Here is a 21,596-nt window from a genome sequence, read left to right as displayed (position 1 = left end):
TTCTGCCTATAATGCTTGTGCTCCTCAAGGGCGGAGTTGAGTTACAAACTCTAGGGGGCACCATTCCCCTGAAAGTTCAGTGTTGGACTCCTGTGGTTGGCCGGGCTGGTGGCCCCAGGGAATGGGATCCGATGATCTTGCCCAGTAAGGACCCTGGCGTAGAACAGACACTAGTACAAGTGCAGTGAGGGGGGTGGGCTAGGGTCAAGCACTGGAGCGCTCGTGAGGGAGGAGAACCCAGCCAGTTCTATCCAGGAGACCCGGGCCCAGCAGTAGGCCGGCCACCCGGGCTGGGAGCAGCCACCTAGGCACTTACTTGGAAGAGATGCTCCTGAAATTCTCCTCAGCTTCCTGGACACGGCCCAGGTATTTCAGGCAGAGGCCTTTCAGCAACTTCACCAAGCACTCATCATCCACTGAGTACTCATTCTCTGAGAATAGGGGAGTGAGGGAAGAAGGCAGGCTCGTTTATTTCTGCGACAGTTACTCGCAGAGCCCCTACTCTGCTGGGCCCTGGGGACAGAGTGGTAACTGACCCATAGTCACTGTCCTCAGGAAGTTCATAACTGGGAAGGAAAAACAGATACTGACACAGTGACAATGTAGTGAGATCAGGATTGACGTGGGAGCCCAGGGGCTGTGGGCTGTGGGAGCCCAGAAGAGGCCTTAACCCTACCTGGGGGACAAGGGACAATGAGGAGAAATGCCACTGAAACTCAGTCTAGAAAGGCAAAGGACCATTAACCAGGGTAGAGAAGGACATTTTTGGTAGAGGGAACCTGTAACTGTAAAGACCTGTGATGTGACTCAGCCTGGCAGGTTCAAGGGCCCGGGGGTGGTCACCTGGGCCCTTCTCCAGCATCTCTTCAGCCTTGGTGATAATCCCAAGGATCCTGTCCGTGAGTTCCGGCTGCTTCCCGATCACAGCGTAGCCGTTCCAAATGTACATCATTTCCTGAGGGCAAGGGAGGAAGTCAGTCCAAAGGTTTCCTCCCCAGTAGGGTCTCAGTTTCCCCAGTTGTAAAATGTGTAGCTCAGATCAGAGGATCACTAAAGGCCCTTCTGGCTCTTAAGACTGTGTCACCTTGTCTCTCTTCCCCCAAGGCACTGGGCTTGAAGGGCCATCATGAAAATTGCAACACACATCCTGATACCTTTCTTGGCTTTGGCTGCCAGGAATATCAGAATACTAAGTTAGATGTTTATTTATAATTCCATTAGCATTTCCTAAACTATGGAACCAGGTCATAGATGTGAAAGTGATTTGTATACAAAAAGTTCTAAAAAGATGTTACAGCTTTGGTTCTTGTTATGTTCTAGGGAGGAAACTTAAGTTTAGAACCAGTATTCCTCCAATGGTATATATGGTCCCAAGGTAGCAAATGTTCCTGCAAAAAAATAGGTGTCTGTGGCTCAAAAGGTTAGGGGAAAAAATCATTTTCAGCTTATTCTTGGAGACTTACTATACATATTATCATATAAGGCTCCAAAAGATCCACAGTATATCAACTTTGTTTAGGCTGGTCTGTCCCAAATATATTTAATCACAGACTGTTTTAGGCATAAAAAGCATTTTGCAGATTATAGTTTGGGAAATTCTCTCCTGAATTTTTGGTATAGTCACTTGTTGCCCTTTCATCCCCCATATGATAATAGTTTTATTGTACGTTTTATTTTTTTTTATTGTACATTTTAAAGTTTCAAAATTGGTTCAGAAATACATAAATTCTATATTAATCAAATTTTTTTATTTATAAATATTTAACATTTTATCAGCTAAGTCTCATACTGCTGTATGAAACAGGCAAGGTATATATTACCCCTGATTTTACATTAAGAGAAGGGGAACCCTATCGAAGGTCATAGTTGGTGAACAGTGGGGCCAGGACCAGAAAAAAACAGTGCCTTTCTACTTTTTTGGCTACCTTAGTATTTGAATAACAGACTTAACAAGCTAGAAACTTCTCTGATTCCTGCTAAAATCATGAGTGGAATTAGCATCATTCAGAATCTGGGCTCTAAAACCATTCTAGGTTTAAAATCTAACAAGTCACTAGCTGTGTGATCCAGAGGAGTTATTTCATCTACTTATATCTTACCTATTTCTTAGATATTTTATCTTCCTGCTTATCTCTTATGCCTTCTTACCCCATCTGTAAAATCGGGATACACCAACATCTACACAGGGTGGTTGTGAGGATCAAATGAAGCAATGGGTATAAAGAACACAGCCCGTGCCCAATAACACTGTTAGCTATTATAGACTTGAACAGAACACGGTCCTGGGCCTTAGGAGAACGTGGTCCAGTGAGGGGGACAGTGTAAACCATTAAAATATGGCAGGACTAAAACAGATGTGTGGGAACATAAACAGCTGAGTGATGCCTTTGCCCGGGCACTTTCACCTCGAAGCATCTGAAGCCTGCCTCCCTGTCTCCCCACCGCCACCGGACCAGTACTTTAATCAGGCAGGGCCTGGCTCAGACTCATTTGTGTGCTTCTGTCACAGTGCTAGGTAAACTGTGAAACCCTTTCCAGAGCCCTGAGGCATGAAGGTCTTTCTCCCCGCAACCACTTCCCCCTGGCCCTCGCAGTATCTCTGGCTTTCAGTAACCCCCACAATCCCAAACAAGCGCAGGGACAGTCTAGACCCTCCTACCCACCAGAGCAGGAATTGGCAAAGAGACTGGTTTGGGAGAGAGGTAGCGTCTGGATTTCCGGATGGCAAACTTCTCTGTGGGTAGAGATTTCCCAGCAATCTTGAGCTTCAGGGCAGGCACTGCTCTGTGAAAGAGATGAGGGGAAGAAAAACCTAGGGAGGCCGGCTCTCCAGCTTGGCTCCTCTCGGGGCCTCAGTTTCCCCAGTTTATATGAGGCACTGTGTTGGACTACAGCATAGCCTGGAGCTCTGGCCTTCCACCGCAGGCCCTGCCTCCAGACGTGACCACTTCTAAGGCTGGGTAAGAGGCCTCCTCCACACCCACTGGCAGAGGTGAGAATGTCAGCAAACGTCGCAGGCCTGCTTTGCTAGTTGTCTTGCTTCCAAGACAAGCCTCATTTCCAGAAGGCTCAGCAGAAGTCTGACCCCAGTTTCATATGGGAGATTAACACCCAGAGGAAGGAAAGGAGCTGCCTAAGACCACACGGCTCAAACCTTTAACTTGCCACGTGAGTTGTGGCCGTCTCAGCTGTTTCCACGGGCAGAGTAAAATGCATGCAGCTAGGCAAGCTCCCACATCTGGAGCCTCACTCACCCAGCTCCATCCCACCCTGAGATCTGCACACACTGGGTGTGGCTGGGACCCTCAGGCCTGAGCCTTCCAGGCCCAGGAAACAGCTGGGTCTGGTTGTGAGGTTCCTTGCCAAACATCTCCCTTGCTTATTCACTGGAACCTCTCTGGACGCCAGTTTTCTCATCTCTGAATTGGATCTGATGATATGAAGGGGGGCAGGATTTGTCACCCCAAAATATGCCTCTTTGGCATAAGGATTATTTTAAGCTGATTAAGAAACAGCAGATATAGAAAAAGCTCTGAAAACCTAATAGAAGCTGAGCTTTCCTAAGACAATTATAAGAGACCTCCCATTTATCAGGGTGTCTCCTCTGTGTCTGGAAGAAGATGAGAAGCCCCAGAAACTCTTTTCAAAGGAAAAGGCAGAGACTTAAATCCGCAGAAGCACCTTACCCTCCTTTACCTGCTTTGCCTGAAAACCTCCCGTAACAGGCTCCCCCACCCCAAACATTTTTTATCTTTAGGGATGGTATTTAAGGTGATGGCCTGGGCCATTTCAGTTGCTCAGTTTTCCTGAGTCTCTCCCATGTATACAGGAAGTATACATGTTACTAAACTCTGGTTTATTTTTCTCCTGTTAATCTTTTATTAGGGGTTGGGGAGTGTCTCAGCCAGTCTCTAGCCAAGAAACTAAAAATGTAAAGGGAAAATTATCCTTCCTCCCCCCAGAGACTTAGCCTCCAGGCTTTCTGGAAGAACTGAGATGAAGTAGAGGCGCTTGGTAAATGAGACACACTAGGATGTGACAGCACTAGTGGGAAGCGCAGGGTTCCCAGCTGGGCACAGCCCTCCTGACCAGAAGGCCCAAGGCTCCCCGTGAGCCTGCTGAGGCTGAGCCCTGCCCAGACCCTTCGCCAGAAGGCAAACGGCAGTACAGATAAGAATGAAAACAGCGGTGCCATTTCGTGGCTCCAGGCCCTACACCAGGCTCTTGCAGGTTCTATTTGATTCACAAAACAACCCTGCAAGGCATAGGTGGTTATTCCCATTTCATAGCTGCTGAAATTGCTCACAGAGACACAACTAAGAAATGGCAGAGGCTAGATGTGATCTTGTGGGACTCCATTTGGTTCCCTACAGTGCTTCTCCCGGCTGGTGGGAACTCAGCAGGAGGGACCTCTCTGCACCTCAGTGTCCACATCTATCCCACTGACCAGAAGAAAGGCTCAGTGGGAAGGATGCTGACAAACCACTTTCATGGGGCGGAGGAGCTCTGAACAGCCTGAACGGGCTGGAACAAGCAGCAGGAGGTGGGGTGATGCTAGGGCATGTGGCTGTGGGGCCATCCTGGGGGAGAGTCCCGCAGCTCAGAGCCCGGGGAGTTAAGAAGCCCACCACCTCCCTCCCCGCCCAAAGCTCAGGGTGGCCGTGGGTGGCTGTGGGCAGACGTGGCTGCGGCCTAGGACCCACCTGAACAACTCCACTTCATCATCCCCGAACGGCTTGTAATCCTCCTTTCCAAACATGCTGAGGTAGGCGGCCTTCATGTAGATGTAGGTGGCCTGTGCACGGCAGAGCAACAGCACAATGACAACATGTAAGCCGCCCACCCTCCGGACCTCTCGAGGCCAGCCCCACAGCCGAGCCCCAGGGCAGAGACTGAAGCAGCGGGGCTCCCCGAGGACTTGAGCTGGGAGCCTGCCCACGAGGGGCTCGGGTCGAGGCTCCCCACCTACAGGGCGTGCTCAGCCAGGGGGCGCGGGAGGACCGGGCAGTAAGGGCTTCTGGGACGCACCCCCTTCAGACTAGACCCAATGGGAAGATTCAGAGAGCTGAGGAAGAACTTTCCAGACAAGAAACAGGCTGAGCAAAGCCGGAGGCACCAACGTGGGTCTAAGAAGGTGACAAGCGGGCAGCATAAAGTACGGACGGCCTGAGAGAGCAGAGGCCAGAAGAGCGGCAGGGCCCTGGGGTGACCCCCGGGGGCCCTGAGACGGTGACCAGAGCCAAACCCAAGCGTCGGATGCAAGCTGGGGAGCTGCCCAGGGGCCACCCTGATCTCATGTCAGCTCATGTCAGCTCGTGTCTGGAATCCTCGCAGCCTTCACGTTTAGCAACCCAGAGGCCCTGGAGGCGCCGTAGGCCCCGCCTGTCTCCGCGCCACCTGGGCGTCCTGTCGCCCATCACTGCTCCGGGCTGCACTGGCCTCTCAGCTGTTCCCCAAATCCGTGGGATGCGCGGCTTCTGTCCCCCCCAACTGCGGCCTCAGCGTCCTGGGCCTGGAAGGCTCTGCGCTGAGGCAGTGCCCGGTGGCCAAGTGCTACAGGGGCGGATTGAAGGAGGCCCCAGGAGTTGGGGGATACCCCCCACTTCACAGGAAGCACTTCTGAAGAGGTGATGGGGGGGTGACCACCTCCAAGTCACAGTGAGTGGAGCCAGAATGTAGTCACAGGCAGACCTCCTGACACCTGCGAGGCCTGGCCCTGCCCCAGCAGCTGTGAGCTACCCTGTCCTCCCTTCCCAGCTGCCGCTCCAGCTCCCAACCAGGTCCCCTGAGGCCGTGGGCCCCGCTGGGGGTGGGAGGTGAAGAGGGATGAACTCCGGCGCGGGGCTGCCTCTGAGGGAGCATCTTCCACAGCAGGGTGGTCTCAGGGCAAGAGGAGCCTCCTCAGTGAGGCTTATGGGACGAGGGACAAGCAAAGGCCTCTGCCTCTGAGTCACAAGGAAGGGTCTTCAGATCCAGGGTCTGTCACCGACAGCTGCGTGGCCCAGGAAAGCTACATACCCTCTCTTGGCCTCCCTCTTCGGGCGTGGAGGGGAGGCAAGTGCTGGGCCCACAGTAGCCTGCCCCAACCCAAAGAACTCCCCTGCAGCTTGGGCCCCAGGAAGGGTACTGAAAAGGTGGGGGAGGGGCGAGAAATTGGGACTCAGAGACACCCAGACACTCGCTGTGCACACCGGCCAATACCGCCCTGGACACCCCTGCCAATCTCTCCAATCCTGAGTAGTCTTGGTTCAAATTCTGGGCTATCTCACCACGAAAATGGCCGTTACTCCTCTCACCACTCACCACGAGGTGGGAAGTTTTCACGTACTTTGGGCATCTGCTTTGCTCCACTTTGCCTTCATGGCTTCTCTTTAATGGCTCCCCCACCAACCAACACTTTTTCTGGGAACATCACCTCATTTTTTCCCGGAGAACCACCTCTCTCCTACGCTTGATCCCTGAGGAGTTTTCCTGCCCCTGGTTCCAAGCACTGACATGGGATCTATGCCAGACCAGGCAGCCTCGACTGTGTGACTGTGGCTGAAGCCAAAAGGAAGATGTGAGTCCATGGCCATGTCTGTCACAAGGAGAAAACCTGCCTGCACTGCACAGAGCAGAACACGCCATGATGACACCATTTGAAATTCCTGGATCCAGCCTATCTGAAATCGGTGGGGCCTAGAATTTTTCAGTTCTGTGAACCTTTTGTGTTTTCAACCTGCATAGTCCAGTACCGTGGCCACTACCCCTGTGTGACTTTTTAAATTTAAATCTGAACTAATTAGAATTAAAATTGAAAGTACTGTTTCCAGTTGGACTGGCGCACCGCAGGGCTCCTCACACCCCTGTAGCTGGTGGCCGCCTTCACCAGAACAATGCTCTATGGTCGGCGCTCACCTGGGCACCTGGGCATGTTTCTGTTCCCTGGGATGAAAAACCCTGACTAATACCCTGTAGTTTTAAACTTTGCCCGCTCCTCACGGTCTGTGGTTCCCACCAACCCCAAGTCCTATTAGAACTTAGGGTTTCCTTTCAATTTCAGCTTGAGTCACCTGCTCTCAGTTGGGGGTGTGGCCCTGGGTCTGGGGCTCATGGCCAGGTGGCCCAGCACTAGGTGTCAGCCCACCTTGGACCAGGAGTTCTCCTTGCTGAGCAGGTCCGCGTAGAAGTAGGCCATCTTCCACTGGCCCTTGTAGGTGAAGCACCACATCAGCTCCCAGTAGCACATGTGGTGGAACTGCTTCCAGTGCTGCTGGGCCTCGCAGCACTCCTCGAACCGCCGGATGGCCTGCGGGCACCTGCCAGTCAGCCCCCAGCGCCACCCCCACCCCGCGAGGCACGGAGGGAGGGGGGCAAGGGGACGGGGTCCTGGCTCCGCTCCTGTCCCACCCGCCGCATGCCACTCCTAGACCCTGCACCCAGCCCCTGCCCCTCGGTGGGATGCTAGTCTTTGAGCACAAAATGAAAGGGCGGGAGAGGCTGGCGTCAGAGCGACCGGCGTCTGCCTCAGCGCCACCTCCAGAGCCCCAGGAGCTCCCGGGCATCTGTCCTGCCGCCGCGGCCCCGGAACCCCAGCCCACAGGCCCCCCGGGGACGCCGCCGCGCTCTGAACCTCCGGTGGCCCCCGAGCCCAGCAAGGCGCCAACCTCACCGGCGGGCCCCGCCGCTGCGCCCACGGTGCCCGTCCCTGGGCGTCCGCAGCTCGCACTCCCGCGGGGCCTCCACCTGCCTGCCGGCGCGCCCGCCGCAAGCGCCACCTCCTCCCTCCTCCCAGCACACGGTCTCCTTCAGAACGGCTCCCACCTCCCCGAATGTGCCCGCCGGCCCGTCCACTCGGTGGTCCGGGAGGCCCCGGGGCCCCGCACCACTCACTGTGTCAACATTGCCTTTAATGGCTTCAATCCGCCCTGCGAAGAACAGGAAGATGGCGCCCTGCGGAGACACGCGGGCAGGCGGCGGGGCTAAGGCGGGTCTGCGCGCTGGGCAGGGGGCGGGGCTCCAGGGGGCGGGGCTAGGGGCGGGGCTGCGCGCTGGGCAGGGGGCGGAGCGGAGCTCCAGGGGCGGGGCTCGGGCGGGGCTCGGGCGGGGCTCGGGCGGGGCTCGGGCGGGGCTCACCTTAGGGTACCGCTTCAGGTAGGGCTGCAAGAGCTTCTCCGCTTCTTCCACGTTCACGTGGCCGGTGCCTGAGGGAGGCGAGGCCACGACACACGTCCCACCACTGGCTCCCGTCACCACCCTGGCCGGGGCTCCTCATTTCCTCTCCGTGAAACGGGAGGATGATTCTTCTACGCCCGGGGCCGGGGGGGGTGGGGGGGGGGGTTAGGTGGGAGGGTGCGGACGAGGCCCGCCGGGGTGGGGGCTCAATAACCAAGGCCCACACCTGCCGGGGTGGGGCCCAGACCCCCGGGGCCGCCTGCAGGGTCCTCGCTCCCCTACAGGGCGGGCGCGGCCGCCCCCACGTCACCCATGAGGAAACTGAGGCAGGCGGCCGGCACCCGGTGAGGCCGGGCCGAGGAGGGGCAGGCGTGCGGGTGGCCGGGTGGCCGCTCCCCTGGGCCTCCTACCGAGCACGAAGGTGAGGAAAGTGTGGTAGCAGAGCAGCAGCAGGACGCAGAGCACGGCGCGGAAGCTGTGCCCCGACGCGCCCTCCTCCAGCTGCAGCAGCCCGTAGTCCTGGGGGGAGAGGCGCACAGGCTGAGGGGGCGCAGGGGACCCTGCCGCGCGCCCCCATGATGGGGGACGGGGGGATGGAGGCCCGGGGTAGTCCTGGGTCTGGGGGGCAGAAGCAGATAACCCTAACCAGACTTACCTGGGAAGGCTTCCTGGAGGAGAAGGATCCAGAGCCTGGCTCTGGAGAGGCCCCATGCTCCCTGTATCCCTGCCCACGCTCCCTGCCCCAGTCTGTCCTCTGGGGCATTGTCCTTCCTTTTAATGGACAAATCTGACCTACGTCACCCCTGCCTCGAACCCTCCACAGCTTCCTTCGCTTTCAGGACAAAGATGAAGCCAGCGGATTCGCCCACTCGGGCCTTGCCACCGCGGCTCGGCGCCAGGCAGGCCACCCTGTCCCTGTCATCCTCCTGAAATCCTTCTCAGGACTCAAGGGCCTTCTCAAGAAAAAACTAAGAAGGGCCTTCAGAGCCTCTAGCTGGTGTTTCCCTGGACCTGGACCAAGACTGTGCGGGACGGGGGTGGGGGGAGGGGGGGGGCTTTCATGCTCGGCCCTCGGCTGCCTGGGACCCAGGGGAGGCCCCGGTCCTGCACTGGAGCCCCTTCACCACCACGGCCTAGCCACCTCTGCCCACGGGAAAACGGCCTTGCAGGCCGCCCTGCCTGCTTTCTCGAGCTGACGGCTAGGATTATGTTTTTTTTTTTTTTTTTTTTTAATTTTTTTTTTTTATTTATTTATGATAGTCACAGAGAGAGAGAGGCAGAGACACAGGCAGAGGGAGAAGCAGGCTCCACGCACCGGGAGCCCGACGTGGGATTCGATCCCGGGTCTCCAGGATCGCGCCCTGGGCCAAAGGCAGGCGCCAAACCTCTGCGCCACCCAGGGATCCCTAGGATTATGTTCTTATCCTGCCAATTAACATGGGTGTTCTAGGTGTTTTCTTTAGATAAACTTAAGTAAAAAATAGGCACCGTTTTGGGGAAAAGTAATACATAAATAATAACATAGAGGTCTGCAGACATAGCAAAAATCAGGAAAAGGCCAGAGGAAGTTTAAGCTTGAGAAACACTGATCAGTCTAAAAAAGTTAGTAAGGCCCTTGTTTCACCCAAAAAAGGTCCAGAGGAGGAGATGAGGCTGGACTGACCCAGGACTCCTGACCCCCAGGCCACTGTTCCCTCCAGCACAGGGGCTGCCTCCCCTGGGGAGCTCTCCCTGACTTGCTACCTAGTACTCAGGGTCCTGCCTTTGGCAAAGCCTCTGGATGCTTGAGTCCTCTGGCTTCTGCCCTCAAGGCCTGATGCTTCTCTTAGGCAACTCAAGAAAATGGTCCCCAGGGAAAGAACCTGCCCAAGGTCTCCTAAAGGGAGGAGGACCAGGTTCCTGACACGTGTGAGGCTCAGAGAACAGGACTCCAGGCTGCTGCTCGAAGCGACCCTTCACAGCCACCCTTACCCTAAGGGCCTCTTCACCCTATGTGGGGGGCTGGGCAGGGATCGATGGCCCGTTTGATTGGAGAGAAGACTGAGTCAGGGAGGCCTGGGCCTTGAGCAGAGCCGCACACTGACACAGGCTCGGCAGCCCCCCATCCCTGAGCCAGTCAGGAGTCCCAGAAGGCAGGTGGTTACCTTGTTCCCTGAAAACCCCACGAACTCCAGCAGCCGCAGAATCCTGGTAGGAAGCATGGACAGCGTCTGCAGGAACAGAGGCAGCAGGGCACATGGAGGGGTGAGAACTGTCCCTTCCACTCCCCAAACCCCCAGAGTCCCAGGGTAATGCTGGGGGGCAGGACCTATCTCCAGAAAGCCCACAAGGAGGCCTGAGGTTTCCCACAGAGCCAACTTCCCCCAACAGAGAAGCATCTCAGTGTGACGACCAGGAGCAAACTGTATCTAAATCCTAATCTCACTTGTCTGCTGGGTCACGCTGGGCAAGCTACATAGCCTCTCTTTGCCTCAGTTTCCTCATCTGGGAGTAATACTAGCCCCTACCTCCTAGGGGTACTGTGAGGATAGATCAAATCAATACATGTACAGCACATAATAGGTCTGCACACAACAGCTATTGTTGTCACACTGGACCCTTGCTCTGTCATCACACTTGATCCTTAGAACAGTCCTGCAAAGAAAGATTACTGCCCCCTTTGACAGATGAAAAAAGTCGGGCAGAGATAAGTGACAGGACACGTCACTTATTATGAGAGGGGGAGCCAGTTCTGAAACCCAGACAGCCAGGCTCTGACGCTAAAGCACCTGATGACACTTCTGCACTCTGTACCTCTCAGCATTCGGGCCCAGGTCACTGTTCCCATTTTACATACAAGGAAACTGGAACCCAGAATGGGGCATGGACGTGGTTCCAAAGCTCTCAGACAGGCTTTGCCCAGAGAGAAGACTCGGATAGGGCTCTGGGCACCCAGGGCCAGGAGCCTAAATTGTTGATGAGCCACTCCTCCTCCCAGGAATAGGCCTCAGAGCCTCCCCACCTAGCTCACACTCTTCCTTCTGCCTTGAATGCCCTTCCCTGCCTACAGATCCTCCAAGATCCAGCTCAAACATTTCCCACTCCATGAAACCTTCCCCACCTCCCCCAGGAAGGGGTCCTGGCTTTCCATTTCTGTGGGCTGCCCACTGCTTCCAGGCCCTTCCCTCTCCCTGCCACTGGTCACTATTTAACCAACCACCAGTTCTCCAGGGTAGAGAAGGCCCTGATTTATCGTGTTTGTCTTTTTCTGGTCCTATAAATAACACCCCCATGGTACATTTCAAGCTCTCAACTTGACTTGGGAAGAAATGCACAGAGGGACTGTGAAGCCAGTACCCCCCTGCCCTGCAGCCCAGCTCTGAGCATCCTAGGCTGGCAGCCTGTCTGCTTTACTGCTGGGTCCCCGGGCAGCGTAGGGCCCAGCACCACAGGCCAGCAGAGCTCGCACGTTGAGGGATGCCCACTCACCAGGTTGAAGGCTCCCACACCGAGCTTCACGCCTCCTTCGAAGTGTCTGTGGTTCTCTCCCTTGCAGTACTGTGAGGACTGGACAAGATTGTCCAGCTCCCTGTGCAGAGAGGTAGAGTCTTGTTGCAGCCCCAGAGCAGGGGGGCTGGGTCTCATTCCAGCTGGGGCTGAGCTTGCCCCCCACGCCTAGCTGGTCTCAGAACCCCCTAGACTGATAACAGTTCTGGCAATCCAGAGAGCGGATACCCGAGGACTTCTTAGTCCCATCCACATAACAACCTACTCCTGAATGTCAGCCTTATGAGCCCCAGCACACCTGCCCTGCCCAATGTCTAGGCATTTGCACATGCTCTGCATTCTCTCTAGAACAGTTTCTTTGGCACTACTGACATTTTAGGCTGGATAAATTCTTCATTCAGGTGGAAGTGGGGGGCTGTCTGCATACTGTGGGATGCTTAGGAGCATCTCTGGCCTCCACCCACTAGATGCCAGGAGCAACCTCTCCCAAGGTTGTCACTACCCAATATCTCCCAATATTGCCAAATGTCCCAATGAAAAGCCACTGGGCAAACTCCAACACCCTGTCTTTCAAGAAGTCTACCTGGGGCCTCTTGGTTGAAATCCAACCCTCAAAAAAAAAAAAAAAGAAAGAAAAAAGAAATCCAACTCTCTTTTTTCCTGGTCATCAGTTGCACAGAATCTGTATTCCAGCCCACCTGGGGCAGAACAGAGGCTTTAAAGATGTGCCTGCCTCCTTCCTGGGGCCATGGGCATCTTGAGGGCTTTCAGTCAGCAAATGCAGACAGGCCTCTCTGTGCCAGGCCTGGAAAGGAGCTTGGGCTCCCACGCTGCTGCCCTCACAGCTCTCCCACTCTAGGGGACAGACCCCCATCAAGTCACTGGGAGGGTAAGAGAGGCCTCAAAGGAGAAGACTCCTGGGGCCTGACCTAGTCTGGGGTTCAGGGAAGATCTCCCTGAGAAGCTGACATTTGAGCTGAGACTCTAGGGATGAGGAGGGTTGGCCTGGCATAGAGAGTGTTCCTGGCAGAGGCACAGCATGTCCCAAAGCAGCATTGAGCTTGGCCTTTTTGAAGAACTGGAAGCAAGACCCAACTGGCTGAAGCAGAGCGGGGTGGAAGATACTGTGAGGAGGGCAGGAGGAGCTCCCAGAATGACTCAGCAATGACCTGGGACTAAGAGCAAGAGGAGCAGTGGGAACTGGTAGGGGGTGACCTGACAAGGTTTGTGCTCCGGCAGCTGGAGGGGGCTGGAGGGGACTGCAGGGGACAGCACGAGGCCAGCACAGACCCACAGGTAATGTGGTGTCCACGGGCCGCGTGCTGGTTCTGCCCCAGCAGTGCCCTGACTCGAACTCGCAATATCTCTGGAGGGAAACAGGCACATCAGATGCGGAAAATAAGATGATACATAGTATCAAGTCAATTCAAGTCAACTTTTAACAGAAAATGAGTTTTAATGCCAAACTTGAAGGAAGACACTGGCTTTCAAAGCTTTTGTGATTATTGGAATTGCAGATAAGGACTCTGGTGCCATGTTAAGCAGAAGTGTTCAGACTGAGTCTTATTTCCTTCATCCAAAAACAAGGCCTTTGGCTGGCCCAGTGCTGAGATGGCGGGGAAATGGCGTGGCCCTCGGAGGGTGTAAGCATGTGTGGATGCCATCCCTGTGCACTGGCCCTTCCCCCAGGGAGCATGTTGTGGGGGATGTGGCATTGGATTGGGCCTTACCAGATGCGTGGGGGTCTGCCGCTGTGCCTGCCTCCTAGCCCCCACCACACCAAGCTGACTATGCAGAATGTGCCTTCTTTTCCCCTGTTTGGGGCCCGGCATAGACTCTAGGGAACCAAATGAACAGATAAACCCAGAAAATCAGGGGAGTAATATCCTGGAAAACTGAGGACCTGAAGGTACAGAATCTGCCTGAGGCCGCATGGCATTCTCGGCTTCCAGCCTCCAGTAAGGCTCTCAACCCTCCACAAAGTAGCCTGGCGGGGGGGGGGGGGGGGGGGGGGGGGGGGGGGGGGGGGCGGGGGGGGGCAGGGGGGCGGGCGGGGCACAGGATGCTAGGTGCTGCGACCCCAGGCCCCCGGAGCCAGGCCCACTCACTTGTAGGTCTGGTAGCTGTTTCGAACTTTGATGCCACCCTTGATGAAGCTCACCATGTTCTCGTCCTGCGGGAGGGAGAGATGCTAAGAGACAGGCCTGGGTGGGGAGCCACAGGCTGGAGAGGGATCATACAAGGCTCCCGGCCTGGCCTGCCCCACCTTGGGCCCAGCTCTAGAAGGAGTCCTGGGTGGGGATGGAGTCAGGGGTTAGACAAACCAGGCCTCCCTAACCCTTGGGACTCGAGATAAGGGTTTCCGTGCCAAATGAGACTTCCAAAATGCCCAGGGCCTCGATCCCAGCTTCACAGGTACCTATGCTAAGTCCTTGTAGAAGGGCCTGGAGGAGGTGCTCCCCTAGGTGAAGTAACTTGCGAAAGCAAGAGGGATGCTCCTGTTTGGAACTTTTGTGTTTTTTTACAACAAGCAGCTATTTATCACATTTGTAATTTAAAGCACCAATTTCGGGCACCTGGGTGGCTCTGTCGATATCTGCCTTCAGCTCAAGTCCTGATCCCAGAGTCCTGGGATGGAGCGCCACAGCAGGCTCCCTGCTCAGTGGGCATGGAACTACATAGCCCACCTAGGGTTCCATTCCTGGGGCTCTACCCAAGAGAAACGGATGAACACGGGGTGCGGAATCCCCCTCAAGAATGTTCACAGCAAAAAAAAAAAAATGTTCACAGCACCAGTGTCTATAGCAGCCAACCAGAAACAACCCAAATGCCCTTCTGCAGGAGGATGGATGAATGAACTGCTATATTCATGGAAGGGAATATTATACAACCACATAAGGTTGGGTAAAGAAAGCAAGCCCCACACAGCTCGAGGCTTAAGAAGCTTGAAGCCAACTGACACATAACAATATGCTGCTCAGACGGGACGAGGAAGCTGAGAAAACTATTTTTTAAAAAATAGGGTGATGAGACAACTGGGTGGCTCAGCAGTTGAGTGTCTGCCTTTAGCTCAAGGCATGATCCCGGATTCCCAAGTTCAAGTCCCACATCAGGCTCCCTGCATGCAGCCTGCTTCTCTGTCTGACTGTGTCTCTGCCTCTCTCTGTCTCTCATGAATAAATAAATAAAATCTTAAAAAAAAAAAAAAAAAGGGTGAGGGATGATAGAACTGTAGGCAGTGGGTTCCCCACGAAGGGAGGCAGGGGACAGGGTGGGGAGGAGCCCGGAGGGCCAGGAGACTTGCTAGCAATGCTCTGTTCTCTGGTTAGGTGGGGGTACTTGTGGGCGCTGTTCACTATGCGTGCTAGACACGCAGATACATAAAAGGCCACTCACAGTGCAGTTATTAAGAGTGATCCTAATGAGAATTGGGACTAATCCAATTCTAATTACCCGAGGTACAAAAAGATAAGAACGACAGCTAACAAAAATAAATAGTACCCCAATAATAACATTCAATATGCATATTTACATGATGACTGTATATTATAAGCCAGGCTTGCAGGTGAAACCACGAGGTGATGGTTCCTGGAATTACCACTGTGTGGTGAGGAGCACAGATTCCAAATTGACCTGCGTTCAAATCCCAGCTCTGCCAGCCGCTGATCAGATGACCCTGTGAAAGTGGCTTCTCCTCTCTAATCCTCCCCTTTGCAGGCCTGTGAGGTGAAGCTTTAATAATCTATGTAAATTTATGTAAAACACAAACATGCAAAGTGTGTGAGGTACGTAAAACCACTTAGCCAAATGTACACACAAGGCCTGGGAGGTCGCAGACGCGCATTTGATCCATTCAAACTTGCTTGTTGAATGAATCAAGCGTAGAGCAGGCTTCGTGCTAATGCCTGTCACCCCGCATGCCCTTGGGAGGAAAACGGCGGTCATGCGGGGATGCGCATCCTACTAGCAGACCGGGCATGCGTGGCACACGTGCCCAGCGTGGAGGGGGTAAAGCCCGTCACTGCTGCCACTGAGCTGGGCCAGGGCGGGGAGCGCTGGGGCCACTGAGCCTCAGTCCTCCCTGAACCACAGGGAGCCCTCTGGCTTGGAGATGGGGCCTGATGCGCAATCCCAGCTGCGTCCTGGGAGAGGGGTCCTACCTGCAGGAAGGTCAGAGCTGCTCTCTGCAGCAGGCACTCTGCATAGCACACCTCAGCGTGGATTTCCTCTGCAAGGAGAAAACCAGAGCCTCCTGGGACGCTTGGGCAGGCAGCATGGACCAAATCCTCCCCACCCCACTTCCCAGACGGCAAAGGGAGTCAGAATCAGTGGGGTTGAGGGGCCATCAGAGGCCGCACCTTCCGTGAACTGGTCCATAGTGGGGCGGTGCACCAGGTTGCTGAAGGAATCTGTTACAGAGGACTTCTTCCGGTGCCTGAAGAGGAAAGAGGGGGCCTCCAGTCATTGGGTGAGTGTGAGCCAGGAGCCCGGGGTGTGGGTGGGGGAGCGGGTGGGGGTGAGGGTGGGGGGGCGGGTCAGGGTGCAGGTGGGGGTGGGGGTGTGAGAGTGGGTTAGGGTGCAGTGGGGGAGCAGGTTGGGGTGTGGGTGGGGGAGCAGGTCGGGGTGGGGGTGCAGGAGCAAGTGGGGGAGTGGGTCGGGGTATGGGTGGGAATGGGGGTGGGGCAGCGGGTGGGGATGCGAGTGGGGGTGCAGGCTCAGGCGCATCTCCCACCCTTCCCATGGGGCTCCACACGCACGGACCTGGCAAGCACCCCGGGTCAGGGTGGAGCCCCGCCCCACCTTCCCCTGCCCCAGCCAGTGTCCCCTGAGGACCCGCTGCAGCAACGCCTCCTCCAGGAAACCTGTCCTGCTCCTCCGGCAAGACCCCCGCCACCCCCGCAGCCCCGGGGGGCTGGCCTAAGCCCTGGGCCCACCTGCACCCGAACCCCGAGGGCGCACCCACTCATCGCCTCATCTGTGCAGGCGTGCGAGCAGCTTATGTGAGCGGACACCAGTCGGGGGCTGGGCCGCGACCCAGGCTTCCTGCAGCCCCGCGCAGGCCCTGCCCTTACACCCACTTCATATACGAAGAGCGGAGAGTGCAGGGAGACACTTGCCCGAGATCAGAGCATCGTGTGACAGGGCCAGCGCCCGCCGCCACAGAATTAGGCCTGGTCCCTGGAAGTGGCTGAGAGCCTGGCTCAGACAGGGCCCCCGGGGCAGAGCTGACAGGGACAGGTCCTCGCAGCCATCTTTAACATCTTTAACTGGTATTTCAGGCACTGGGATAGGCCGAGGTCACAAGAGGAGGGGCCTTACCCCCTTCACCCCTGCCCAGCGGCCCTGACCTCTGACACAGCGTCTGCGCCTCCTTCATCATGTTGCCAGCCAGCAGGATGTCCTGAGGGTCAAAAGTCATCATGGCCTGCATCTCCAGGATGGTGGCATACGTCAGTGAGTGGTACATGCTCTCCTTGGTTCTGCCGGAGAGAAGGGACGTGAGAGCACCCCCAGTGCCACAGAGGCAGCACCCCGTAACCTCTCGAGGGGACGGGAAAGGGTCCCCCTCCCAAGCTCTGACCCTTCCACTGCTGCTCCAAAGGCCTCGGACCCTAGCTCTGCTCCTTCCTGCTGAGTGGCACCAAGTGACTTTCCAACTCTGGGCCTCACTCTCTCATCCACTCTGCAGGGATGGCAGCAAGGCTGTCATGAGGCCCCTAGAAGGGCCTTAGCAGGATGTCGGCCTGAGGGGTGCCGCTAGCCCCCTGGGACCGCCTCCTGCCCCACCTCCCGGGGAAGAGCCCAAATCCATCTGTCCTCAAGCTCCCCTTCCCCACCCTGTCCCCGGCCTTGCCCCACCTCCTTCGGTGGCCTCACTGGCCGCACCCCCCCTCCCCCCCTCTCCCCATCCCACCCTCTGCCTAGGCTACAGTCCTGTATGCCCCCCTCCTATATGCTCCCAGGGGGTTTCACACCCCCTGGGGGAGTGCCTGGGCCCAAGGCTCCACACAGCACAGGTCCCACCCACCTCTCCAGCCCCGCCTGCTTGTCACTTCTGCTTCTGCCCTGACACCTGATCCAGGTCAAGACGGTACCTCTTGTCACACTGAGACACATGCTCTCAAGAAACTCCCATACTTTCCCTCCCCTTGGCCTTTGCCCATGCTGTTCCCCCAACTTGAAATGCCCTTGCCCTGCTCCCACAGCCCCAACATATCTTGTCAAGGCCCCGAGCTGCCTCCAAGACACATGTCCTGCTGAAATTGATACCAGCAGAGGCCCCGCGCCCTCCTCGCACTGAGCCACAGGCCCAAGGACCGAGGCCATGTGGGCGCCGCCGTCCTCAGCACCAGCGCCGGAGGCCTGGAGCCAGCCTCACTCAGGAAGCCTCTTGCTCCTGCCATCCTGCTGCTCCCCCATCCAGGCCTCTCAACCGAAAAGTATATGGGTATGTGGTTGGGTGGGGGGAGGTGGGGGGCAGGGGGTGGTGTTCAGTCTAACAAATGGAAAGAGAAGCAGGCAAGGAGGGACAAGAAACATGCAGGTCGTCCTCTGCACTTGGGCAAGTCACGACGTGCCTGGGCCTTGACTTATACTTCTGCAAAGTGGGGACAATAATGCTGACCTGCCCAGGCCCCTGAGGGACTGGCTGGGGATCACTCTTGCTGGTCACACAGTAGGTGCAACAGCAATTTTCACTCCCGCAGGACGGCAGGACACCCCCTCGTTAATTATTTACAAAACTTCTCAGGGCAGGGCTTATGCTGAGCTTCAGGGGAAAGAGATAACTAAGGTTTACAAACTGTCCTATTGTCAAATCATGTGACTTTACCCATTTCCATGCCTTTCTCATTCATAAAACTCTCTGTAAAATTAAAGACCTTTTGTAAATTGTTTTTTAATTTCTGGGTGACCCTCCTCCCTGGTGCTATTATCCTGCGGAGTCAAAGGTTTTAAAGGAAACCAAAGGCTGGTCCACCCTTCATCAGTCCTGGCAGCTGTCAGGACACCTCCTGGGTCTTCATCAAAACTTTGCCTTGTGGAAAGGAGGCCACAGCCTGAAGTGGGGACAGAACTCAGGCGTCAGAGTCCATGAAACAGGCTGAAACCGTGGTTGCCAGTGACCAGCTGTGCGATCCTGGTGAAGGTGAAACCTCTCTGAGCCTCAAGTCCTTCCTCTGTAAAATGGATACAATAATCCTCCTCACCCAGGACTCTGAGTGGCTTAAATAGCACAGCCCGGCCAGGGCCACATGGCTGGTGCTCAATAAATGCAAGTCCTTCTGTGTCTGCCAGGGTCAAGGGTCACTGCCCTGAATACACTCTCTCCCTCAGGAGAGGTTCCCTGGCAGTATCCAGACCCCCCCCCCCACAGTCCCCGCACCAGTTAATCACCTCCCGTTCCAGGGTTCCAGGTCTCTCCAGTTCTCAAGCCCCTGCCCCTCTTTTCCTCACACCAGGGAGGCTGGAGGCTCAGCCTCACTCCCCCAGGCTGGTGCTAGGCCCAGGAGGGACAGCCCTGCCTGGGCAGCTGGCAGGCAAAGAGGGATTTCTAGTTTGAGGCCCAATGCCCCAACATGCACCTGCAGCTGGGAATCCTGACTTCTCCCCAGCCCACCACTGGAAGCCCCTCAACCACGTTCTGGACTGAGACGTGTGGTAAAGCCTGCATCGGAGCTAGCGCCAGTCTGGTTCCAGACCACGGCAATAAAGTGCATATTGCGATGTAGCAAGTCAAGTGAATTTCTGGTCTCCCTATGCACACAGAAGTGAAGTCTAATTAAGTCTGCAATAGCATTATGTCCAGAGTGTACAACAGCATTATGTCTAAAAAACTACATACCTTAATTAAAAGATACTTTACTGCTACAAAATGCTAACCGTCACCTGACATTTCAGGGAGCTGATCTTTTTGCTGGTGAAGGATCCTGCCTTGATGTCCGTGGCTGCTGACTGATGGGGTGGCAGTCACAGGAGGATGGGTTAGCTGGGGCAATTTCTTAATGTAAGACAACAACCAAGTTTTCTCCACTGATGGCCTCCTGCTTTCATAAACAATTTCTCTGTAGCATGTGATGCTGCTTGACAGCATCTTACCCAAAGAACTTCTTTCAGAATCGGAGTCAATCTTCTCAAATGCTGCTTCTGCTTTATCAAATAAGTTTATGTAATATGCCAAATCCTTTGTTGTAATTTCAACAATCTTCACAACATCTTCACCAGGAGTAGGTTCCATCTCAAGAAACCACCTTCTTTGGGACGCCTGGGTGGCTTGGTTGGTTAAGCGTCTGCCGTGGGCTCAGGTCCTGATCCCATGCTGGGCTCCCTGCTCAGTGGAGTTTTCTTCTCCCTCTCCCTCTCCCTGTGTCCCGCTCCCTGCTCATGCTCTCTCTCTCTCTCAAATAAATAAAATCTTAAAAAAAAAAAAAAAGAAAAAAGAAAAGGAACCACCTTTCTTGCTCATCCATAGATGGAACTTCTCATCCACTCAAGTTTTATCCTGAGATGGCAGCCGTGCAGTCACATCTCCAGGCTCTACTTCTGATTCTCTTGCTCCTTCCACCCCATCTGCAGTTATTTCCTCCCCTGAAGTCTTGTTTTTTGTTTTTTGTTTTTTTAAGATTTATTTATTTATTCATTCAGAGAGAGTGAGAGAGAGGCAGAGACACAGGCAGAGGGAGAAGCAGGCTCCATGCAGGAAGCCCAATGTGGGACTCGATCCCGGGTCTCCAGGATCACACCCCGGGCTGCAGGCGGCACTAAACCGCTGTGCCACCAGGGCTACCCATCCCCTGAAGTCTTGAACCACTCAAAGTCATCCATGAGGGTTGGAATCAATTTCTTCCAAACTTCGGCTGATGTTGATACTGTGACCTCTTCCCATGAATCACAAAGTTCTTACTAGCGTCTAGCATGGTGAGTACCTTCTAGAATTTCAATTTACTTTGCCCAGATCCATCAGAGAAATCACTCTCGATGGCAGCTATAGCTTTATGGAACAGACTTCTTAAGTGACAAGACTTGAAAGTCAAAGTGACTCTTTGAACCCATAGGACACAGAATGGATATTGTGTTGTTAGCAGACATGAAAACAACATTCATCTCACTGCAACTCCATCAGAGCTCTTGGGTGACCAGATGCACTGTCAATGAGCGGGAGTATTTTGAAAGGAATCTTTTTTTCTGAGCAGTGGGTCTTAACACTGGGCTTAAAATATTCAGTAAACCATGTTGTAACAGGCATGCTTTGTTGTTCAACTTAGCACAGGGAGAAGAGATTTAGCGTAATTCTTAAGAGCCCTAGGATTCTCCGAGTGGTAAAGGAGCACGGGCTTCACCCTGAAGTCCCCAGCTGCATTAGCTCCTGACGAGAGAGCCAGCCTGTCCTTGTAAGCTTTAAGCCAGGCACCGATCCCCCCTCTAGCTGTGAAGTCCTAGATGGCATCTTCTTCTACTATAAGGCCATTTCATCAACGCTGAAAATCTGTTGTTTAGGGCAGCCACCTTCATTAACGATCTGAGCCAGAGTTTCTGGTTAACCTGCTGCAGTTTCTACCAGCACTTGCTGCTTCACCTTCTATGTTATGGAGATGGCTTCTTTCCTTCAACCTCAGGAACCCACCTCTGATAGCTTCCAGCTTTTCTGCTGCAGCTCCTGACCTCTCTCAGCCTCACAGAATTGGAGAGAGCTAGGGCGTTGCTCTGGATTGGGTTTTAGCGTAAGGCAAGGTTGTGGCTGATTTGATCTTCTATCCAGCCCACTCACGCTTTCTCTGTATCAGTAATAAGGCTGTTTTACTTTCTAATCATTTGTGTGTTCACTGGGGTAGCACTCTTAATTTCCTTCAGGAACTTTGCCTTTGCCTTCACAAGTTGGCTGTTTGGTGCAAGAGGCCTACCTTCCAGCCTATCTTGGGTTTTGATTTAAAAGCCTTCCTTGCAGGCAGCCCCGGTGT

At 54.9% G+C, this 21,596-nt stretch overlaps 1 protein-coding gene across 12 annotated transcripts in view; it reads right to left on the bottom strand.

The window, feature by feature from the left end:
- Positions 1–21,596, bottom strand: part of TTC39A (tetratricopeptide repeat domain 39A) — a 36,139-nt gene that overhangs the window by 1,742 nt on the left and 12,801 nt on the right. For 7 of the 12 annotated variants that reach the window (XM_077844972.1, XM_077844977.1, XM_077844976.1 and 4 more), the window contains exons 3-16: positions 16,989–17,120; positions 15,999–16,075; positions 15,801–15,868; positions 13,749–13,813; positions 11,623–11,722; positions 10,299–10,364; positions 8,565–8,673; positions 8,116–8,183; positions 7,873–7,932; positions 7,127–7,288; positions 4,704–4,795; positions 2,664–2,784; positions 796–955; positions 317–431 (exon numbers count right to left, since the gene is read on the bottom strand). In XM_077844972.1, coding sequence (XP_077701098.1) covers positions 317–431; positions 796–955; positions 2,664–2,784; positions 4,704–4,795; positions 7,127–7,288; positions 7,873–7,932; positions 8,116–8,183; positions 8,565–8,673; positions 10,299–10,364; positions 11,623–11,722; positions 13,749–13,813; positions 15,801–15,868; positions 15,999–16,075; positions 16,989–17,120 — 1,395 coding nt within the window. Of the gene's footprint in view, positions 1–315; positions 432–795; positions 956–2,663; positions 2,785–4,703; positions 4,796–7,126; positions 7,289–7,872; positions 7,933–8,115; positions 8,184–8,564; positions 8,674–10,298; positions 10,365–11,622; positions 11,723–13,748; positions 13,814–15,800; positions 15,869–15,998; positions 16,076–16,988; positions 17,121–19,527; positions 19,992–21,596 lie in introns of those variants that run through there. The other 5 variants (XM_077844980.1, XM_077844970.1, XM_077844981.1 and 2 more) reach the window with 5 other exon arrangements.

Source organism: Canis aureus, chromosome 13 (assembly GCF_053574225.1).
Source record: "Canis aureus isolate CA01 chromosome 13, VMU_Caureus_v.1.0, whole genome shotgun sequence".
NCBI lineage: Eukaryota > Metazoa > Chordata > Mammalia > Carnivora > Canidae > Canis > Canis aureus.
Note: the sequence above shows the minus strand (reverse complement) of the source record. Positions and strands in the feature narration are given on the sequence as shown.